We start from the raw sequence: 22,898 nt of genomic DNA, 5'->3' as shown, positions 1-22,898 counted from the left end.
TAACTGAAGTCGAATTAACGGAAGTCTACTGCATAGAAAAAGAATGACATGGATATACATACGACCCCGTGTTACCATCAGCCAGCTTCCTTGCGCTCAGTTACCTACCGTAGCGAAAAGACTGGAAGGACACGGGTCAGGGCTGCTTTCCCTTTCCACTTCTCGTGTTTGTCACAGCAACAAGCAGAATGGACGGAAACACGAAACGAGTAACAAATTTTTGGGTGCACCATGGCAGGTGAACTTGAACTTGCGCACACCGAATGCGCATCTTAGCTAGCTCTTAAGAAACTTTGCTTTCAGTGACACTTGTCGGTTAAAACCGAACTACCGAAAAATATTTGGCGTTTCGTTTTTTATTATTTCTAGTTTTAACTAAGAAACATTAAACCCTAAATAGAATTGGTATAAATATTTTACAATTCCTTGTTTGTTCTCACAGTTTCTCATAATAATCTATATAGTATGTAAATGCAAGAACTGTCAAGAGCTTTATACACAGCTCTTATATTTCCTTTCATTTGGCTGATTACTGGCCATCCAGCAGGAACGAAATGCCACCGCTACATAAACTACAATGGAATGAAGACAACTTTAATGATGAAATATAAGATGCAATAAACAATCATGATTACAGAGAACAGTGACTAAAACTGCGCATGTTAGCCAAGCTGCTTGCTAGGCATTTCATAAAATCAATAACCTTTAATTGGAATGGGGAGATCTGAAAAAGAAAAACAAATATATGAGAGACGAAACCAAACGGAACAAAGAAAGCTTGCTATAGGAGCAGGGAAATGTAACCCACCTGTACTTGTTAACCGCAAGTTCCCACAGTCATCCATCTACCAACCACAAGCACAGAGAGAGAAAAAAAGAAGAGTCATCACTAAATGCAAATGCTAGAAAATTCCAACTCTGCAGGTTGGAATGTGCCTGCTCTGGGGCAGGTGCCCATGCAACCACATGCGCCAACATGAAAACCACATTTCCATGCACAAGCTTACTACTAACACTAGATCCATAACACAGTGGCAACAATAACTACCGTATTTATTCGCGTATAACCCGCACCAAAATGTGAAAAAACGCGTTTAAAAAGTGGGGGTGCGGGTTATCTGCGAATTTTTTCCTTGGGAGGGGGGGGGGTCGGCTTCACCGCAATGTGCGGCGGCCTCCCCGTGTAGTCCGCCATCCCCATCGTCATCGACGCTTGTCAAGCCGATGAAGGGCCAACGAAAGGCCAGCATTGTTGAGCCTCGCGTTAGGCGCTGTTTAGTGTACTTACCCCAGTTTGCACTGTTTGCCTGCTTTGTTTTGGCATCATGAGTGCGACTCGACGGCAGTGTTTCACAGCGAAAGAGAAGCTAAAGATTATAGCCGCTGCCGAAGAAATCGGCAACAGAGCTGCTGCAAGACAGCATGACGTCGACGAGTCGTGCATTCGCGACTGGAGGAAGAAAAAAAGAGAGTCTCGAAGCAACGAACCGGAACAGGCGAGCGTTTCGGGGTCCGAAGACTGGCGCGTACCCCCACCTCGAGACGCAGCTTGCGAAGTTCATTGAGGAGCAGAGAAGTCGTGGCCACGCTGTTTCGACTGAGATGGCGCAAATGGAAGCCCTGAAGTTGGCCCGGGAATTGAACATTCCACGTGAGTTTCGTGCAAGCCGTGGATGGCTTCAGCGCTTCATGCGAAGACATGGATTTTCTATGCGGCGGCGAACAACCATGTGCCAGCGGCTTCCTGAAGCCTACGAGGAAAAGTTGTTGAACTTTCAACGATATGTGATCGCACTTCGGAAGGAGCACAGCTATTTGCTGTCTCAGGTGGGAAATGCTGATCAAACACCTGTGTACTTTGAGATGCCGATGGACACGACCATGGAAAAAAAGGGCTCCAAATCAGTCGGCGTGCTGACCGGCGGAAATGCCAAGCTGCGCTGCACAGTCATGCTATGCGCTTTGGCTGACGGCACGAAACTGCGCCCGTATGTGATTTTCAAACGCAAGACGCTACCTAGCATTCCACTGCCCCCAGGAATCGTTGTGCGTGCGGAAGAAAATTCGTGGATGAACAGTGGCCTAGTCGGTGACTGGCTTCGAGTAATCTGGGAGCGAAGACCAGGTGCCTTGCTGGCACGCCGGTCGATGCTCGTACTAGATTCCTTCAGAGGCCACTGCACTGATGCGGTGAAGGCTCGCCTTGCCGAGACCAGCACCGACCTCGTCATAATACCTGGCGGCATGACGTCCATGCTACAGCCACTCGACGTGTGCCTGAACAAGCCGTTCAAGGCACACGTGAAGCGGCTGTATGCCCAGTGGATGGCCGACGGCATGTACGTTCTCACACCGACGGGACGCGTGCGAAGGCCTGATATTCCATTGCTGTGCCAGTGGATCGTGGATGCGTGGAAAGCGATACCGGCCGATTTGGTGCGCAAAAGCTTTAAAAAATGTGCGATCAGTAATAGTCTGGATGGTTCCGAGGACGACTACGTCTTTGAGAGTGGCGATGAAGCCTCGGATGGCAGTAGTGAGAGCGGCGACGATTAAGAATCGGATAAGCAGTGACGTGGTGGCGGTCGTTTGAATAAATGTTCTGAAAACGAAATGATCACTGAGTGTGAGTTGCATCTTTCTAGCGCTCATTTTTTTTTTTTCAGGTAAACGTGCGGGTTATACGCGAGTTCTTTTTTTTTTTTTTTCCGCCGAGTTCAAAGTTAGGGGTGCGGGTTATACGCAGGGGCGGGTTATACGCGGGTAAATACAAATTCCAGAAGTGGAAATAGAAATGAGACAGTTAACCAATAGTTATTGCTTCTAATACTCAGGCATTTATATTTAGGGGAAGCTGCAGGATGCCTTTCAACCTTAATTGTCCTTTTCAATTAAGATTGTGTTCATTTCAGTGTGCAGCTCTATCGAAATTGTGCATGACATGATGACTGTAAGTAACAGGAGCAAACATGTACAGAACAAGTGAGGTGCTCAGCTTGACTATACGAACCTATAGTATGGAACCTCTTCCCAAAACATCGTAAAGTGTAAGAGCCTTCCTCAAATGGAGCATATTAGACAAAGCTAATGTGAATGCCAAATTAGTTGATGGATTTGTCTATCTGTGAATTGAGACACATTAGGTGGAAATAGAAAATAATGCAAATTAAAGGATATGCTACTGCCTTATAATCCACATTTCGATGGGGGCAAAATGTGAAAACACCCATGTACTTAGATCTAGGTGCACATTAAAGAACCCCAGGCAGTCAAAATTTCCGCAGTCCTCCACTACGGCGTGCCTCATAATCAGAAAGTGGTTTTGGCACGTAAAACCCCATAATTTAATTTTTACTGCCTTATAATACTGATTCTAGCAACGCTGTACAGCAGTACTTCACAGTGACATTTGTGCTTGTTTATCTTTATTGGGTGACCGTGTTTCACCCTCTACCAAATGTTATCGCTCAGCGCGGGACGTGCCTGCATGTAGTGGAAGTTTCTCGAATGTTATCGATGGTTCTATCCGCTCTCTGTTGTCACCGGTCTACAAATCTAAATTTAAATAAAGTTTCCTTGAGGTGAGAAAGAAAATTTTGAAATCCACAACCAATCTCGCAGGAAGGCACAATTGGACTGCTTCAATGCAAAACACGTGCAGGCCACACTTGAATTCTTGCCATGCTTATCAACTCCATATGCATAAAACATGGATGCATGCTTTTTATACGGTGTAAATGGCAGGAAAGTATCCGTGAATGCTGTTCCAGTGTTGATGCCCCTGTAACAACATTTTACAATAATACATTTGTGTGATGAAAGTAATTAACCATGACTGCTTCGAGGTCGTCAGCAGGTCTAAATAGTTATCAGACATGAGATATTGTGCATGGCGCTGAATCATTGTTTTGCAAGTACTGCAGATCAGCAGAACACGAGTTATACAAAATTTGAATCATGGCCACTTTGTGCCAGCCCTGGTTCAGGACACAGATGTAAAACAAATTTCAGTTTGCAGGCTACTGCAAGTCTTTGAATAACAATGAACAGCGCACAGAGGACGAAACAGTAAAATTCAGACACACACAAACAGCACGAGTACTGTGTGTCTGAATTTTACTCTCGTCCTCTGCGCGCTATTCATTGCTATTCAAATGACGCACCAACAAGCCCAAAAAGCTACGCTGCTGAATTGCAAGTCTAATGTGAGTGTCCGTGAGCCTAGCTGGTCAAGCGCCATTTTCCTTCTGGTGTGAAACAGCAGAAAAGAAATGATTGTGTGATTAATTTGCCTCCACGTAGGACAGAATGAAGCGAAGTTAGCCACTACATATCTGCTGCTGTAAAAAGCTCACATCTATGGTGTGTTCGTCTACCTGATCGCCCCAATCCCCCTATATTAGAAGTGGGGAAATGACGAACATATGCCGTTTATGACATAAACTACAGGAGCTCCAGGCTTGCACAGGCACAGATAACTGGCTTCTATGGGAGCCACCTGTACCAAGTAAGTCCCATTCTGCTGTTGACTGTTGGTGTAGGTCACTTTCATGACCTGTTTGTCTCCTACTCTACGGTTGGCTGGAGTGGCACTGTAATGAGAACGGCAGCTTTTCTTCTATGGCTATATCACAAGACTATGATTGGTCACTTGGCTTTCAAAGTTGACTGTCCAAACAGGAAAAATGTGGGTGCGTGCAGTCTGCTGCCTCCAATATAGTGTTATATAACCTCTCATATTGCCTTTTTGCATGCAGTAACAAAAAGCACAGTATTTGCACATTAAGTCACAGTGTTTATAGAGTTTGTAAAGTTCACAACAATTTAATTCTCTGTCCAATTTAAAGGTAATCGCTCTTCTGCGATTTATAACTGGAAGCCACTGTAACATTCCAGGACATGATGACCAGTTTACTCTTAAAAGTTGCTTGTGACTTCGAAAAGTGAATTGCAAATATATCTTCATTACATACATATCCTTCGCACCCTCTTTATGCTGCCGCTGTGCTATCCGAAAAATCTACCGTTGAAGTTTGAGCTTGCAAGCTTTTCAACTCCCCTAGATGTGAAACAATACTGAAAAAAAAAAAAAGATCACCTTTCCTTGAAACAGCCTCAATCTACCTATTTCTTGCACATAAGTTGGTCGCAACAAACTTGCGAAAACTTATGCCAGATCATTCACCTCATTCATACTTGCATATATAATGGCACACAGCAGTATCAGCACACGGCAGCAGTAGTTTTTGAGGTCTGGGACGTTTCATGTGGAATGAGCTGCTGTTAACATGAGATACAAATATTTCTCTGCATGCTGCAGGGTATCTACAATCACTATAGCTATAGCTCTCTATATAGGTAGTTGATTACAGCTCTATCTCATGGGGGATCAAATTCCACACTTTTTTTTTCTGCCTTATGCAATGTCAACAAAGATGTAGGGCAACAGCCTATATATAGACGCAAGTGATTGTGTACATGTATGAGCACTCTTCCATATTTTCTAGGAAACAGCGAAGCGGCAGTTGCTAATGAATCCTGCCCATCCTGCCAGTGCTTCTTTGTTTCCCTCACGCACTTTTGTCAGAGGCTAGCCTCGAAGGGGTACCATAAGTGCACCGTGTATGCCATCTAGATAAGTCATCTGAATTTCTGGGGATCTACACTTGGCGTCATAAAGTCCGGAGTCGGATGTTTCTTGAACATTCCTCGAATATATGTGGTGCATTCGTCAATGAGCTGAGGGGGAATGGGGAAACTGAATGTTGCACTCATATCTCTATCCATATTGGGTTAGAAATTTCTTTTGGAATATGTTCCTTGAAAGGCATCACTCTCATGCTAGCGTGCATACTGCTTAGAGGTAGGAAATAAAGTCTGAGGGCCCTTTTACGAGTGAGTGTGGATGCAGAGAAGAATGGTGCTTTTATGATGTACTTCTTAAGATATGCATAAAACACACATGTCTTGCACATATTATAGCCACCAATGATTTATGAAGTATATAGTGCACTCCTGCATAAACATGAGAGCAATGTACAAAGCACGTGCAATGCTAACATTGTATCACATTAATGGGGAAAAAATCTTAGTATGAACGCCAAAAGAATCCAATAAAGTGCCATTTCTAAGAATTGACCAATTTTGACATTTTATTTTACTGGTGGCTGTTCGTAGTTAAAACCATATACTCAACCTGTGAGCCACATCTTGAATATGAAACGCTCTGAGTGAGTTCAAAAACAAACAGGAAATGCCTATGCTGGAAAAACATTAATGAAATTCTTAAATCACGTATAGAAATGTAGTCTGTTTTTCACATTTTGCCATAATATTTTACGAATGAAAACCTTGAAAAAATGTTAATAACATTTTTCATTCCATCAAATTATAACAATAACCACTGTTGCTGCAGTTCGACACCATAACTTGCATGTTTTAGGGAATAAGGACCAGAAAATTTTAGCTAAATCTCCAAATGCACAAAATACTGGCCAATTTACATTGCACATTTTCTGATGTCTTCAATTACCACAAGCTCAAATATGGAGTCAAAACAGCACGTAAGGAAAAAAAGCAAGACCACGCATGATCAACAAAGCACTGTAATCCCCATTCATGTTTGGCCCTGATGCTTCATGCTGCTTTGACTTCAATATATACCAGCTAGCCTGTGCCAACGCTCGAGTTGAATAAGCAAGACTTACCCTGTACCAACATTGAACATGAGGGTACACCTAGAAAGAACATAGCAAGCATTAAAGTGATGTCAAACAAGACATGGAAGCAACGAATTTTGATTTCAGAAACCCAGCACATTGCACTAAGGCCTTTACTCAGAGTCTGAATGTGTTTATTAAACCTTCCTCCTTCATTGTGCCATGCAACCAGTCACGCAGCACTTCTTCGTGTTCTGCAGGGTTTATTTCAGGCTTGTAAAGAACTTTTATACAGCCCGCATTGAGCAACAGAAACCTGGACCAAGAATTTTTCAGGATGGTCTACCATTTTCTCACCGACACTTTTGGTCTGAATATAACATTTGAGCAGTTGATTAATTAATAACTAATTATGTAATTAGCCCAAATACAAGAATTATACTGACTTGCTCCAAGTGACGACAAACAAGATGACCTTGGTTCTGTCCAGCTACGTGGCACTTGCATATTTTAAAATTTAGGTACGAATTACGTGGGACACAGTATATCGTAAAGAAAAAAGGCACAGGGCAGTGCGAGGGATGCGAAGAGAGGGACGAGGAGGAGGAAGAAGTGAACAAGTAAATATGGCGTCTATGGGCTAGCCTCTTGTCTACTGTATGTATGTGTGTATACATACAGGTTGTCCCACATAATTTGAGCCAAAGTTATTTTAAAACTGAAAGGCACTCCAGACGTGAGTTGAACCGAATGCATAATGATGGCACTGCCCTAGAGTTACTCAGGCTATTTTTTATTTTCCCCTTATCTAACTGATTAGCTATGTTTAATTAATCAACTTTTTAAGTATTGGCTGCAGACTGCAAGTATGATATGCAAAGTTGTAGAGCACCCTGCGAAACCTTTCAATAAATTGTTTCCAACACAATATATCTCACGTGGTCCTTTTTTCCAGGTTTCAAAGAAAGCCCACGAAATATGAAAAAATACCACGTGACGGGGTGCTTGTGCACTGTTATTGAGCTGCTCTCAAGCGTGTGATGGATGAACAAGGTCGGCTGCAGCGAAACTGGCCCGCGACAGGGTGTTATGCCAGGTGTAGGTATCTGGGCATGCGTCTCTTATCACATGACGGTGCAAATGCATGCTGCTGGCTGAGCGTTAATAACTCTGAATGCATGCTGCTGGTAGAGTGAGAAGATAACTGTGAAGTTGCGTTTCTCATTTCTCATCGCTACACACGCACGCACGCATGCACGCACACACACACACACACACAGGGGTGAGAAACAACTTCACGGTTATTTTCTATTTTATCAGCCAACAGTTTCAATTTGTGGCCCAACCTTCTACAATGGCTACAGCTTCTGTAACTACATATTGAGCTGTATTCAAGGGGTCCATTTGCTGCAGCCTTTGAAGAAGGTTGGTCCGTCGGCCGAAACTCATGGGCAATAAGATCAAAGATAACTGCAAAGTTGTGTTTCTCATGCCTCTTATGCGTGGCCCTTTGGAGAAACTAAGGAAGAAGGCTATGAGCATAGATTACATGTGGCATTTTTGCACAGCTAAAAGGCGAGGCTGACTTACTTTGCCACTAATAATGCAAGTTTCAGAAGACTAATAACCCCTTAACCATTCTGGGTGCACCACGCTCATCCACATTGACATGTTCCCAAAGCATTTAGGACAAGTGTGGCTCGTACTTGCGGTATTTGTTCACCCCTTGTGCATTTTGGACGAGAGACGCTCGTCCTAGCTTAATTGGTGTTTTGGTCAGCGGATGGTGGTATGTGCCCAGCAATTTCTTTTTCCTTCTACCACAGCAATGCGTTTTCGCGTGGCAATCGGTGAATGAGCGGTTTTCAAAATAACATCCAGCTGAGGGGGTGTGTGTATTGCTGGCTCCTCTTGCAGAAAAAAGAAAAAGAGGCCTTTCTTCATCATGTTCTTCCAACAATGATGCTTCAGACACCGAGGTGTAGATTGTTTCATGAGATGAATACTTGTGATCAGCAGCTCTTCGGGCGAGGAAGACAAACAGGAAAGCTCGGAGCAAGATGTTGCACCATGCATCAGTGGACTAAAATTTACATGAACAGAGCTCTGCCACAGCCTCCATGCCTTTACTTTTTGACTGTACCCAGTCAGAAGTTTACCGTAAGCTCACCTGCTGAATTATTTGAATATATTGAACACTTTTTACAGGATGATCTGGTTTTGATGATAGTTGATGAATACAATCAGAATGTGACTCTGTGTAATTTCTTGTTTTGAGCTGTACCACATGCTGCCAAACCTGCCTTTGTAAAATAAAGCAATGTTAGCATAAGCATTTTATACGAGGAAAATGAGAAATCCCTGTATATATTCCTTCCACAATTACGGTTGATTACAAAGTGTACACTCATTGTGTTTTATACTATGGCATACAATAAGCTTCAGTAAGTATACTTTTGTTTAATCTAAGCGTTAGTAATTGTTTTAAGAATTAAAATCCTGCTTTATATAACAAGAATATTCCCAATCAGCAACAGAAAGAAAGCACTCTGACTAACAAATTTCTTGAGCTAAGGGGTGAACCAATATTGGTACTTTACTTCTTATTAAAACCTTGGGAGCACTTGCTTATATGGCAAATTTGGAAGCAGTTGCATTTGAAGGCACCTACATTTTCTTAAAATCTTGAAAATCACACTTAATTCGAGCATTTATCTTTGAATTTTAGTGCTCAACCCAGGCAATGCTGAAACTGAGCGTGCCGGAAGTGCCAAAAAGGCAGCCCTGCTGTTATGTCAAATGGAAATGCTCTGTGACAAAGTGCGTGATGAAGTGTGCACGACAGCACGTTGCAGCAGATGCTTGCATCAGAATGGCGCCACTTCAATCTCACGGGTACGAGCAAGCCACATAGCCTAGGTGTGTAACGTCTGCAGTTTATTGGTGTGACGTAACGTACCATCATGCAAACTTTGTCACACATTTTGACAAAGGGTGTTTCTGTCTGATGCATGTGGAGCTATTGTTTTGGCCCCTCTAGCATGCTCAGTTTCAATACTGCTTGAACTGAGTGTTGAAATTTAATGATCAATATACCCCACTAGTTGCAAAATCGAAATTGAGAAAAAATCGGGATGCCTTAACATGTGTGTAGTCACACTGACACAGCTGGGGGGAAAATTGACTGGCCAAACAAAGTATGCCACAGGCAGGACAACGCAGCGACAAGCAGACGTAGATAGAGAGTGGGGAAAGAACATTTGATGACACATGATCATGGATTATATACAGTAACATTATGTAACAAAACTTCACAGGGTATCGCAGCAGTTGGCCGATAGAAGCACTATGTGACTGCTAACCACAATAATGAAACTGAAACTGGTGAAAATCTACGACATAACAAGGAAAGTAACTCCATATATTGCCAAATGATTAAACTGCCCCCAAAGTTTTAGTAAAATGCTAATTAAAACATTTCTGTGAATTTGTCTTCTCGATAAACTTATGTTAATTATTTGCCATATGAACAACTTCCCCTAACGTTCCAATAAAAAAAAAGTTATATACAATTTTTGTTAATTAGTCTCGTGAAACTATGTTGACGGGCAACTGCAACAAAATTTTAGGCCACATAAAAAGCCTAGCTTCAGATAGTCCAGATATGGAGCAGCCTCTGTGCAATATGTTGCGTTATAAATATGAATAGTAGATGCATCACGAAAGGTTGCAAATAAAAAAGGAGAAGGTGCGCCGAACACGAGCAGCGGCCACGGGTACTGGCTTGCTCAATTACTGCCAGATGACAAATCAGGTAGACATCCAGGTCTGGGTCTAATCCCCACTGTTTAGCTACATTTCAAGTGGTGCCAAAACCCAGGATCGAACCAGGGACCTTTACTGGTTCACAAGCTCACAAAAGTAGACATTTTTGATACCAAAATGGAAAAAATTCTGCCATTACTGCTTGTCAGAAGTGATGCAAGACTCAGAATGCACAACTCCTTGGCATGACCATTGAGATTAGGTGCCACTTGTGGCTGCCCATGGCACGCTGAAAAACCTCTGAGGCGACATGCTGGAACTTTCGCCATATCTACCAGCAAGCAGGTGTTTGAGTCGTCTGCTTTAGTGCCACAACATATGTCTACCTCGCCTTACAAATCCTCTGCAAAAATGCCATTTGGTGTACGATAGCCTTTTCTTAAAACGTTTTGTATAAAAAGAAACATCCTGCATGTTCTGTGAACCACAGAAAAACGGTTCTCTGAACCATTACCATTGCATAAATTACCTGTGTGCAGAAGAACTCAAATTGGTCGCAGATATAGGTAACGTCTCCTTCCTTTTGATCTGGAAATACTGGCACAGGTGGAGTCCTCCAGGAGCAGCACTCACAGCAGCAGGGCGCATAGGCAGTTTTGTGGATGGCACAAAACTTAACGTGACTCAAAATACCATCTCTCATTTGCTGCCTGAGACGCAATCTGCGTTTTGTGTCATCAAGAACTGCATGAACAAAAAATTTTCACCTGCTTTTGCAGCTGCAGAGCAGCTTATATCTTCCATTAGTGCATGCACAACAAGTTCATCACGAAGTACTGTTGTATGAAGCCAACAAACACTGACATCAAAGACAACATAGGGGAAATTACTTGTGCTTAATAAATGAAATAAAGAAACGATAAATTAATGAAAATTAAAGTGGATGAAAAAACAACTTGCCGCAAGTGGGAACCGAACCCACAACCTTCGCAGGACTTGTGGGTTCGGTTCCCACCTGCGGCAAGTTGTTTTTTCATCCACTTTAATTTCCATTAATTTATCGTTTCTTTATTTCATTTATTAAGCACAAGTAATTTCCCCTATGTTGTCCTTGGTGTCAGTGTTTGTTGGCTTCTTATGATATGACTAATAAAAATCGGGCCCCTCGGTTAAACCCCTTTCTTCTCGTTTAGTACTCTTGTATGTTATTTGTATAGGATACACAGCCTGTGCACAGCAGCCTCTCATAAAGTAATGCACAACACAACACGCACAGCTCCATTAGCAGCTAAAGGGCGCTCTGTTTCGCGCAGACACGGTGTGTACCTCAGGGTATACCAGTATTATTGCCACACAAGACTCTACTTGATAACACTTAAAATAAACCAGAATATAAAGGTGCTGTAGTGAAACTTATTGTGAAATAAGCGAAAGACCATACAGTTAAATTAGGTGACATCTTAAACATTTGAGTGCATGATTACAATGCAGCACCATGTAGCCATGGCAGAAAAATATGCACCTAGTGTTGGAAAGAATGCGTCACGGTGCAACTTCTGAAAATTGGCGACTTGGCCATCGATGAAAATGAGTAGGCTGCACATCTTTCCCTTTTTTGGAAAGAGTCGGCAGTCACACTAATATCTTTTCACTGGCATGACGCATCTGCTAGATCTTGCGTGGTAGTGCGTCGGATCGGCACATGCAGGTGGGGATGAAACTTATTGCAGAATCAGCAATGCAGGTTGCAACGAATCAGTCTGGGACGTAGGAGTTTCCTGGTCATCTGGTTGGGCCGGAGGAGTTTCCACTTTGTCCTCTCCTTCAAGGTCTTCACAGGTATTGGGCAGTGGGACAAGATGAGTCTTGTCGCATCTTACAGATGTATATAATCTGTTTCAGCCCTATATTACCTGGGTTCTGCTGCCCACCACTCAACGGTGCCTGGCTTGCCTAAGTCTACGATCCAGACTTCCACATGGTCCTGTAAGTCTGGTATGGTGGATGCCCTGTGGCAACCATCATAGTGTGTCTTTTGCTTCTTACGGCACTCTTCTTCAAACATCCGCAAGTTGTCGTAGTTAGGGAGTCGGGGAAGAAGTGTCACAGCAGCTACTGGAAGTGATGTGTGCAGTTTTCTCCCCATCTCTGCCGGAGAGTAACCATACTTGAGGGGACATGAACAGTAGGCAAGCAAAGTCAGGTACGGGTTTTCTGTTTTATTCAGAGACTGCTTGAGTATCTTTACAGTAACTTCTGCTAAACCGTTGCCATGTGGGTACTTGGGACTCTATGTTACCTGTTCGAAGTTGTAGTCACGGATGAATTTTGCAACAATGGAGCTCCCAAATATTTGCAGAGGTGAAAACCAAGAGCGCAGAGTCAAACCCAATACAGTGTAACCTTGTTACCAAAGTACTAGGAGATCAAAAATTATTCAGAATAAACGGACGTTCAAACTAAAGAGCGCTAGTGTAGATTTTACCAACTATTTTTGAAGCACTGTCTGGAAATTGCAGATGATGGAGTGTGTGCAACTAATTCGAGCTGGGAACTCAAAGAAAGACATCAGCACGCAAGTGAGCATTTATGGACTATGAGTAGTGACCTGTGGTTAGCATTAATTGCAGGACTGCCGTTACAGTGAATGTGTATACAACATGGCTGCACGCAGGTCAACTGCATCAATACCAATTTTCCCTTCTACTTGCTCTTCCTCGCAAGAGCAAGAAATCAAGTCTCATCTACAACTTTACGCTGACAGCAATGTATGTTAGTGATGTTTTGCTGTTTTCATTTATATGAAAATGAATTGAAGAAGATTTTTGGCCCAGGATGCAGCTTTCTAGGAAGAAGCGAAGAGATTTCACTCATACTGAACAAAAGCCTGGTGACAAATACAAGCTTGTGTTTGACAAGCTTGTCCTAAAAACACAATTTACGCCCTTGACCATACCACAAGCAAGGTAACAGCCCTTTCAAAGCACCATGCGTCCACTAAAACCCAGTGACGAAAACACGAAAGCCGGGACACCTCTCTGTAAATTATGTATTGGGTCAAACTTCCGTAGTCAGTATCATAAGCAAGATCAATTGCATTGCTATGTTGAATTGTGTTTAGCAGATATAGTTTTAGGCACAGAAACCTGGTTAACACCCCCGATATTGCAGACTGTGAGTTGTGTTTCTCTCGTCAATTTACACTATTCAGAAAAGATGGGTTCAAGTCGCAAGGTGGCAGTGTGTTCATTGTAGTAAAAAACAATCTGGAAGCTTACATTCTTGATACTGATTCATGCATAGAAATTTTTTGGGTAGCCCTATGTTAGTCTCCACGTATCACCTGTGTAATTGGTGTCTGCTGCCGCCCACTTGATTTGTCTGACAAATTTTCAGAGTGCCTGAATGAGTCAAAACAAAATGAGCAAAACAAGTACCCAACTGCGTCAACATCTTTAGCTGCCCATTTCAATTATCCAGCTATTGAATGGCAATCTTGCAGGCCCCTAGGCAGCTCAGAGAAGCGCGAATGTCAAGATTTTTTGACATACTGTCGTCATTTGATTTTCACGAAGTTGTTTCTGCTTCCATACATGGAAATTCACATTTAGATCTTGTATTAACCACAGAACCAAACAGTGTCTCTGTTGGAGGGCATGGACAATCACAATATCTTGCATTGTGAATTCGTATATGTGAGCAGAAAAAATGGGAAAATACAAAGAAAATTATTTTTGATTAGAGCGATTACAACCGAGCGAACATGCACATTTGTGCAGAACCGAAATAACAGCAGCCAAAGAAAAATTTTTAAAAACAGTTCAAACATGCACCAAAACGATAAAAAAAAATTTTGGAATGTTCTTAACCCTAACTACATGTCAAATTCAACAGTACTGCTACCCGAGGACGGCAATATTTCGTATGTTTTCACAAATGACAGTACCAATACCAAATAACCTTCAATTTCCAATTTTAAGTTCGACCATGCACAATGCAATTATTACTGCTGAAGGAATATAATCCGCCATTGACTGTCTTCAATCTACTTCTGCACCTGGTCCTGATCGCTTATGCCTTAAACTACTCACACTAGCAAAACCTGCAATATGTCACATTTTAGACACTTTATTTTAACAATCTATTGACGAGGGCTGTGTGTGATTGGAAAGCAGCTAATGTCATTTCCATTTTTAAATCTGGTGACTCATCTAATGCCTCAAACTACAGACCAATTTCATTAACAAGCACGCGTTGAAACTCCTTGAGTACATAATTTCATCCGCTATCATGAAGTTTATAACAGAACATAACTTCTTTTTTGTCAATCAGCATGCGTTTCTACACAGCTGAGCCTGTTTAACACATACTCTTCAAATTAATTACTGACTTGCATCACTCTATTCATTCTTTAAATATAGTTGATGTGATAATTGTGGACTTCGCGAAGGTTTTTTTACAAAATCACTCATTTGCGCCAAATTCACAAAATCCCATGCCTCAACATTATTATGAGAATTATTATGTGGATTACTAATTTCTTAACTAGCTGCTACCAATCAGTTTTTGTGAATGAACATTTGCCTCGATTAATCCATGTTAAATCTGGTGTTCCAGTGCAGGGTTCCCTGCTCAGGCCCATTTTGTTTTTAGTTTATATTAACGATATCAGTAGTGATCTGTGTTTCACAGTCAGATTTTTTGCTGCTAATTGCATGATTTACAAAGAAATTACTAACCCCATGGATACTTGCTACTTACAATATGATTTAGACAAGCTCTGTAAATGGTGTAATGAGTGGCAAATGGAAATTAACGGCAATAAAACCATTAGATTTACGGCAAAAGCTAAGCACATTATGCTAGTACACATTAAACAATATGCCCATAACCTCAGCATGCTCTATAAAATATCTGGACGTCAATTTCTCATCAGATTTTTCAGGGAACACTCATATATAGATGCCACAGTTAGCAAAGCATTGAAAACACTTGGCTTCATTCGGCATAACTTGCATTTAGGTAACCCTGCCACTAAACTTCTTGCTTAAACCACTTTGGTATGCTCTAAAATCAAATATGCCTCCCTGATTTGGAACCAGTATCAGGCCTACCTTGAACAGAAATTGGAGTTTATGCAAAATGAAGCTGCTCGGTTCATCACAAAAAACTACCTGCGAACATCAAGCATAAGAGTATTGGATCTTGCCGTTGAGTGCGGGAGTTGGCCGAGGCTGAGGAGAATTTTGAGATGAAACTGAAGGTTTATTTACATTATTTACAGTAATAATACAAAGTAATGAACAGTCATAGATTCATCGACGGCCAGCAGCATATCGGACGCTGCGGCCCTTGGCAAGAAGAACAAAAGAATGAATGAATGTCCCTTCTCCCTGTCTCTCGCTTTTAACTCCTTCGATTTCTCGGAGTCACGTGATTTTCGGCCAATCGTCGAGCCGCTCAGGTGTCGTCATTTTCCTCCAATGGTGGGCGCCCGTGCAAGTGCCGTCATATTCAGCCCATGGGGTCGCTCCCAGGGGCTCCACTACAGTGAACTAGAAGCAATATTCTAGTACACTGTAGCTCCACTGTCCTCGGGGTGACTTGCCACCGGCATTGCCTTGGTGTTGCCTCCCCGCCTGAAAGCACTCAGCTTAAGCAGGCGGGTTTTCTTCGAACGACCTTTCAGAGTTTCAGAACAGCTTTGCTTGGGACCAAGACCGACTACCTGGAACCGTGTCAGTCTCCGGTTGCACTTTCGGGAAGAGTCAAGCAGGGGTGGATACAATAGCTCAACATGTGGCGCATGAGGTGGGGGTCGCCAACTTGTCTGACAGGTCTGCGAATTATGGTACCCCTGTGCACCATAATTGGAATGCCACGGTGATTGGATGTCGTCTGGGAACTTGATTGATGCCAGGAAAAGGGTACGTATCCAACAGCTCCTCCTCGCCCCGGAAGTTCGGAATGGCCGGTGAACTCAATTCGCCGGCCATGAGGATCACTGATGGAACACGTAGTGTACTGGTGACAAGCGTTGTGTGATGAATTTCGGGATCCCGGGCACTGGAGAATGTTCATAAAACAAACGAAACAACATAGCGCTGTACCATGTGCAAGCGCAGGCTCTTCACCCCTGACTTGCCAAGCTATTACTATGTCAAAATCAACCCTGGGGATTTTTTTTCTATTCCCAATTTTGATAAAGCAGTTCCAACCACCTTTCTAAACAGCTTTCCATAGAATGCCGACAAGGCCAGAGTGATATTGTTGTTGCAAAAGAAACGGGAGAAAGTTAAACAATGAATGAAAACAGTTTTTCTAACTGTACACAAGCAAAGTTCTGAAACTAGAAGTATGACTTCATAATAATGCTTCCTACCTCGTTAGTCAAAGGAGGGAAGGTAATAAGTAATAAGTCAGTTTACCGAAACAACCGGCTTAAACCATCCGCATTCCCAGTTAACTTGCCCCTTTTGTAACGGACGGTGAAGTTATATTCCTGGAGAATTAGACTCCATCTGAGCAAGCGTCCGTTCTTAGGGGACATGTGTCTAAGCCAGGTCAGAGGACAGTGGTTCGTCTCGAAAATGAATTTCACTCCGTACAGATAACAAGATAATTTCTCGACCACCCAAACTAAGCAGGCGCATTCTTTTTCGGAAGCGCTGTACGCCTCCTCTCTGCATGTGAATTTTTGGCTAGCATACAGTACTGGATGCTCCTCTGTGTCTTCGCCCACCTGGCTGAGGACGACTCCCAACCCTCTGTCACTAGCGTCGCACTGCACGATAAATTCCTTAGAATAATCAGGAGTCCGAAGCACTGGTCCTGAGCTCAGAACCTCTTTCAGGTGCTGAAATGCACTTTCTTTGGTCTCATTCCATCGAACTTTTTTGGGCTTTCCCTTTTGGAGGGTGTCTGTCAGGGGGCTTGCTACCGGTGAGAAACTTGGAATGTACCACGGGTAATATCCCACAAGCCCCAGAAAGGCTCTGACATTTTTCTTAGTTCGCGGAGAATATGCTTCTCGGTTTCTTTTTGACCGGTGGCTCAAACGTGCTTGATACGCAAACGTCAGCGACAACCGCACCTTTTTTTTCTTCGCGCCCTGCCTTTTTGCGTCTGTCGCCGTCTTTGGCTGCGCTACAATATTCACTGCATTTCTATCTTTACCGTGCTTCTTTCTACGGCGCTTTTTTTTCGAACTCCCTTTCATGCCGCCTTCTTGTGCCTCAAGCTGGCCAGTACACAACTCATCGGCCTGGATCACTCTCCTACCTGCACAGTCTGAGTGATTTTAATTTAAATCAACTCTCTCTTTGCCTCGACTGGCGGACAGCTCAATTGACTCTGGAACAATGCAGCAGTCTTTACTTGAGCTATGCAACTCGAACTCCTGCGAACTGCCCTCTACTGCATTGCTCAGCTCATGCTGTGCATCAGCACACAGCTCGTCGGTCTCGATGGCTGTCTCACCCGCACAGTCCGAATGATTCATAACTAAATCATCCCTCTCTTGGCTACCTAGACTGGCGGACAGCTGCACCAATCCCTGAACAATGCAGTTGTCTTCCCTTGAGCTACTCAGCTTGCAATCCTGCGAACTGCCCTCAACTGCATCATCAAGCTGGCACTGCACTTCGGCACGCAGATCTGACTCGACGTGGGTGCCTGTGTCTGTCGGGTCAGCAGTACTCTGTACTTCGTTAACTACCTTGTTAACGTTACATGCGACGCATACGCGCGGTGACTGTGCCAATTCATTCCCAGCTGGCCAAGCTGTCTCTACAGTGCTCTATTGGCAAATCACCTCATACCTCTCACTACGGCCTTTAACGGCCTCTGTTGCCACTAAGGCATTGTTAGCAGCTAGCCCTTTCTGTTCACCTATGGATATGCTGCTAATCTCACAGGTACTACTCCCCTCGTTGGCTTTTGGTGAAAATCCGCTAGATAATTCCTCATTTTTTTTGGTCTGTACTACCTACAGAATTTTCAGACAGCTGTTGTCTTTGTGTGTTTAAATGCCGCAAATCTTATATCTGTTTCTTCAATGCTGCCATCTCTTTCTCGTGCTTTTCCCGTTCTCGCTCACACTCACATTCTTGACGCTCACGCTCCCGTGTTTCTTGTATCACTTCCAAGCAATCTTAATGCTTTCATCATCAGTGCCACTATCTCGCATTGACTTTTGGATAGCTGGCTTTTTCATCATTTCGTCCGCCTCAACTCCCAACTCGTTGCACAATAATAACAAGTGTGACTTCGTCGACCTTCTAAGATCCATGGCAGCTGCCCCGACTGGTGGTTAGAACTATTTTCCTCAAATAATTTGTGCAAAAACAACATATGCAACAAATTCCCGATTCCTAGAACCCTCAAAACAAACACGCAAAATTTGAAAACAGGAGAATCAAGATAAAAAAACCTTGTGCTCACTCACAGATGCAGCACCACGACATCTGGTTCATCGGTCCGCTGTTCCCGGTTCCTCAGAACTTCCTGGGTCGAAGGCTCTTTCTTATTCGCTGTTCCCACTTCCTCAGGACTCCCTGGGTCGAAGGCTCTTTCTTCTCTGCTGCTCCCAGTTCCTCAGGACTTCTGTGGACGAGGGTTCACCCTTATCACTGCCATCAGTTATTGGATCTTGCCGTTGAGTGCGGGAGTTGGCCGACGTTGAGGAGGATATTGAGATGAAACTGAAGGTTTATTTACCTTATTTACAGTAATAACACAAAGTAATGAACAGTCATAAAGTAATCGACGGCCAGCAGCAAATCGGACGCTGCGGCCCATGGCAAGAAGAACGAAAGAAATGAATTAATGAAAGAATGAATGAATGTCTCTTCTCCCTGTCTCTTGCTTTTAATCCCTTCGGTTTCTCAGGGTCACATCAGTTTTGGCCAATCGTCGAGCCTGCTCAGGTGTCGTCATTTTCCTCCAATGGTAGGAGCCCATGCAAGTGCCGTCACATTCCACCTGTGGGGTCGCTCCAAGGGCTCCACTGTCCGACGGGTGACTTACCACCGGCGTTGCCTTAGTGTTGCCTTCCTGCCTGAAAGTGCTCAGCTGAAGGAGACGGGTTGTTTTCGAATGAGTTTTCAGAGCTGCAAAACAGCTTTGCTCAGGACCAAGATCAACTACATGGAACCGTGTCAGTCTCCCGTTGCACTTTCGGGAAGAGTCAAGCAGGGGGAGAGATCATAGCTCAACGTGCGGCGCATGAGGTGGGGGTCACCAACTTGTCTGACAGATCCGGGAACGTGGTAGACGCGCCCCTGCGCACCATAATTGGAATGCCACGGCGATTGGATGTGGTCGGGGAGCTCGAGTGACGCCAGGAAAAGGGTCCGTATCCAACAAACAGAAATAAAATCAAATAATCTAGTTTTGGAAAAACGCAGACTGCTCACGCTTCTGTCACTTTTTCATAAGCTTTACCAAAATCAGTCATCCCATGCTACGCTTCAGATGAGACCAGCTCATCGTGTGCGCTCGCAACATAATCATCAGCTTAAAATGGAGCCTACCCTTGCCCAAACTAATCAGGTTTTTTTGCTCACTGCTGCTTCTTTCTATCTGTCAGCAGAATCAGCTTCCGGCTTACATCGCATGCATTACTGATCATAATGCATTTGTAAACAGCCTGAAATGCTTCAACTATACACTCATGCCTGTTAATAATACTTTTTAACATCTTCTTGACATATTGCATATCCATCGCAATATGTCATCCTCGCTGCACTGTTTAAAGTTTTTCTTGCTTCCATTTTTTTTTTCCTTTTCTTTTCTGTAGCTGTGTTCTTGGTTGTGGCATTGCATCTAATTGTGGTTATGACACATTTGTAAACCATGTCTGAAGTGCTTCCAATTGCTGTTATAGTTACTTACAGCAGATTTATTGATCCTATGTGTCACATTAGTTTTGTTGGAATTCAATCTTTGCAGTACTGATTTAGTTTATTTTTACATTTATTTGTGTGTGTTAAGAAGTTGCGCTACCATGTCTTATTCATGATTGTGTCCCCTACATGTAATGCTTTCGCGCTTTTAGGGTACTTGAATAAATAAATAAATGTCAACCTTTTGATTTCACACTGTTAAGCCAAAGATGACACCAAGTGGTGAAAGTGCTTTGAGCAGAAAATTTCCCGTCAGCATTTAACATTGATCATGCATTGGCACTGCCGAACTCTCTTTAATTTACTTCTCCACTCAAGCGCAGCCTGTGATGACAGTCATATTTAAAATGTTGATCTAATATCATATCTACCATAGATTCACAGAGAAGCAGCACATAGACTATGGGCTCAATGCATCACAGTAACACATTACACAAAACTAAAATGCATGGTATCAATGTTATGTAATCAAACATAAGCTAAAGGCCAATTGGCCTTTTGCTTATGTTTGTCCAAAGGCTGTCCATCATCATCATCATCATCATCATCATCATCATCATCATCATCATCATCATCAGCCTGGTTACGCCCACTGCAGGGCAAAGGCCTCTCCCATACTTCTCCAACTACCTCGGTCATGTACTGATTGTGGCCATGTTGTCCCTGCAAACTTCTTGATCTCATCCGCCCACCTAACTTCCTGCCGCCCTCTGCAACGCTTCCCTTCCCTTGGAATCCATTCCGTAACTCTTAATGACCATCGGTTATCTTTCCTCCTCATTACGTGTCCTGCACATGCCCATTTCTTTTTCTTGATTTCATCTAAGATATCATTAACTCGCATTTGTCCCCTCACCCAATCTGCTCTTTTCTTATCCCTTAAGTTACACCTATCATTCTTCTTTCCATAGCCCGTTGCGTCGTCCTCAATTTAAGTAGAACCCTTTTCGTAAGCCTCCAGGTTTCTGCCACATACGTGAGTACTGGTAAGACACAGCTGTTATAAACTTTTCTCTTGAGGGATAATGGCAACCTGCTGTTCATGATCTGAGAATGCCTGCCAAACGCACCCCAGCCCATTCTTATTCTTCTGATTATTTCAGTCTCATGATCCGGATCCGCAGTCACTACCTGTCCTAAGTAAATGTATTCCCTTACCACTTCCAGTGCCTCACTACCTATCGTAAACTGCTGTTCTCTTCCGAGACTGTTAAACATTACTTTAGTTTTCTGCAGATTATTTTTTAGACCCACCCTTCGGCTTTGCCTCTCCAGGTCAGTGAGCATGCACTGCAGTTGGTCCCCTGAGTTACTAAGCAAGGCAATATCATCAGCTAATCGCAAGTTAGTAAGGTATTCTCCATTAGCTCTTATCCTCAATTCTTCCCAGTCCAGGTCTAGCTCTGAATACCTCCTGTAAACACACTGTGAATAGCATTGGAGAAATCGTATCTCCCTGCCTGACGTCTTTCTTTATTGGGATTTTGTTGTTTTCTTTATGGAGGACTACGGTGGCTGTGGAGCCGCTATAGATATCTTTCAGTATTTTTACATACGGCTCGTCTGCACCCTGATTACGCAATGCCTCCATGACTGCTGAGGTTTCGACTGACTCAAACGCTTTCTCGTAATCAATGAAAGCTATATATAAAGGTTGGTTATATTCAGCACATTTTTCTACCACCTGATTGATAGTGTGAACATGGTCTATTGTTGAGTAGCCTTTACGGAATCCTGCCTGGTCCTTTGGTTGACAGAAGTCTAAGGTGTTCCTGATTCTATTTGCAATCACCTTAGTAAATATTTTGTAGGCAACGAACAGTAAGCTGATTGGTCTATAATTTTTCAGGTCTTTGGCGTCCCCTTTCTTATGGATTAGGATTATGTTAGCATTTTTCCAAGATTCCGGTACGCTCGAAGTCATGAGTCATTGCGTACACAGGATGGCCAGTTTCTCTAGAACAATTTGCCCACCATCCTTCAACAAATCTGCTGTTACCTGATCCTCTCCAGCTGCCTTCCCCCTTTGCATAGCTCCCAAGGCTTTCTTTACTTCTTCCGGCATTAACTGTGGGATTTCGAATTCCTCAAGAATATTCTCTCTTCCATTGTCATCGTGGGTGCCACTGGTAGTGTATAAATCTCTACAGAACTCCTCAGCCACTTGAACTATCTCATCCATATTACTAATGATATTGCCGGCTTTGTCTCTTAACACGTACATCTGATTCTTGCCAATTCCTAGTCTCTTCTTCACTGCTTTTAGGCTTCCTCCGTTCCTGATAGCATGTTCAATTCTATCCATATTATACTTTCTTATGTCAGCTGTCTTACGCTTGTTGATTAACTTCGAAAGTTCTGCCAGTTCTATTCTAGCTGTAGGGTTAGAGGCTTTCATACAGTGGCGTTTCTTGATCAGATCTTTCGTCTCCTGCGATAGCTTACTGGTATCCTGTCTAACGGAGTTACCACCGACTTCTATTGCACACTCCTTAATGATGCCCACAAGATTGTTGTTCATTGCTTCAACACACAAGGTCCTCTTCCTGAGTTAAAGCTGAATACCTGT

The 22,898-nt window shown here is 43.1% G+C and overlaps 1 protein-coding gene across 1 annotated transcript in view; it reads right to left on the bottom strand.

The window, feature by feature from the left end:
- Positions 1–580: 580 nt before the first annotated feature.
- The window catches only part of LOC142573421 (uncharacterized), a 53,885-nt gene continuing 31,567 nt past the window's right edge, over positions 581–22,898 (bottom strand). The window contains exons 4-7 of the mRNA XM_075683018.1: positions 10,954–11,168; positions 6,708–6,737; positions 809–845; positions 581–724 (exon numbers count right to left, since the gene is read on the bottom strand). Of these exons, the coding sequence (XP_075539133.1) occupies positions 696–724; positions 809–845; positions 6,708–6,737; positions 10,954–11,168 (311 nt within the window). The 3' untranslated portion in view covers positions 581–695. The remainder of the gene's footprint in view (positions 725–808; positions 846–6,707; positions 6,738–10,953; positions 11,169–22,898) is intronic.

This window comes from Dermacentor variabilis, chromosome 1, assembly GCF_050947875.1.
Source record: "Dermacentor variabilis isolate Ectoservices chromosome 1, ASM5094787v1, whole genome shotgun sequence".
In the NCBI taxonomy this organism is placed as follows: Eukaryota; Metazoa; Arthropoda; class Arachnida; order Ixodida; family Ixodidae; genus Dermacentor; species Dermacentor variabilis.
The sequence above is the reverse complement of the archived record's forward strand: the minus strand, read 5'-3'. Positions and strand labels throughout refer to the sequence as shown.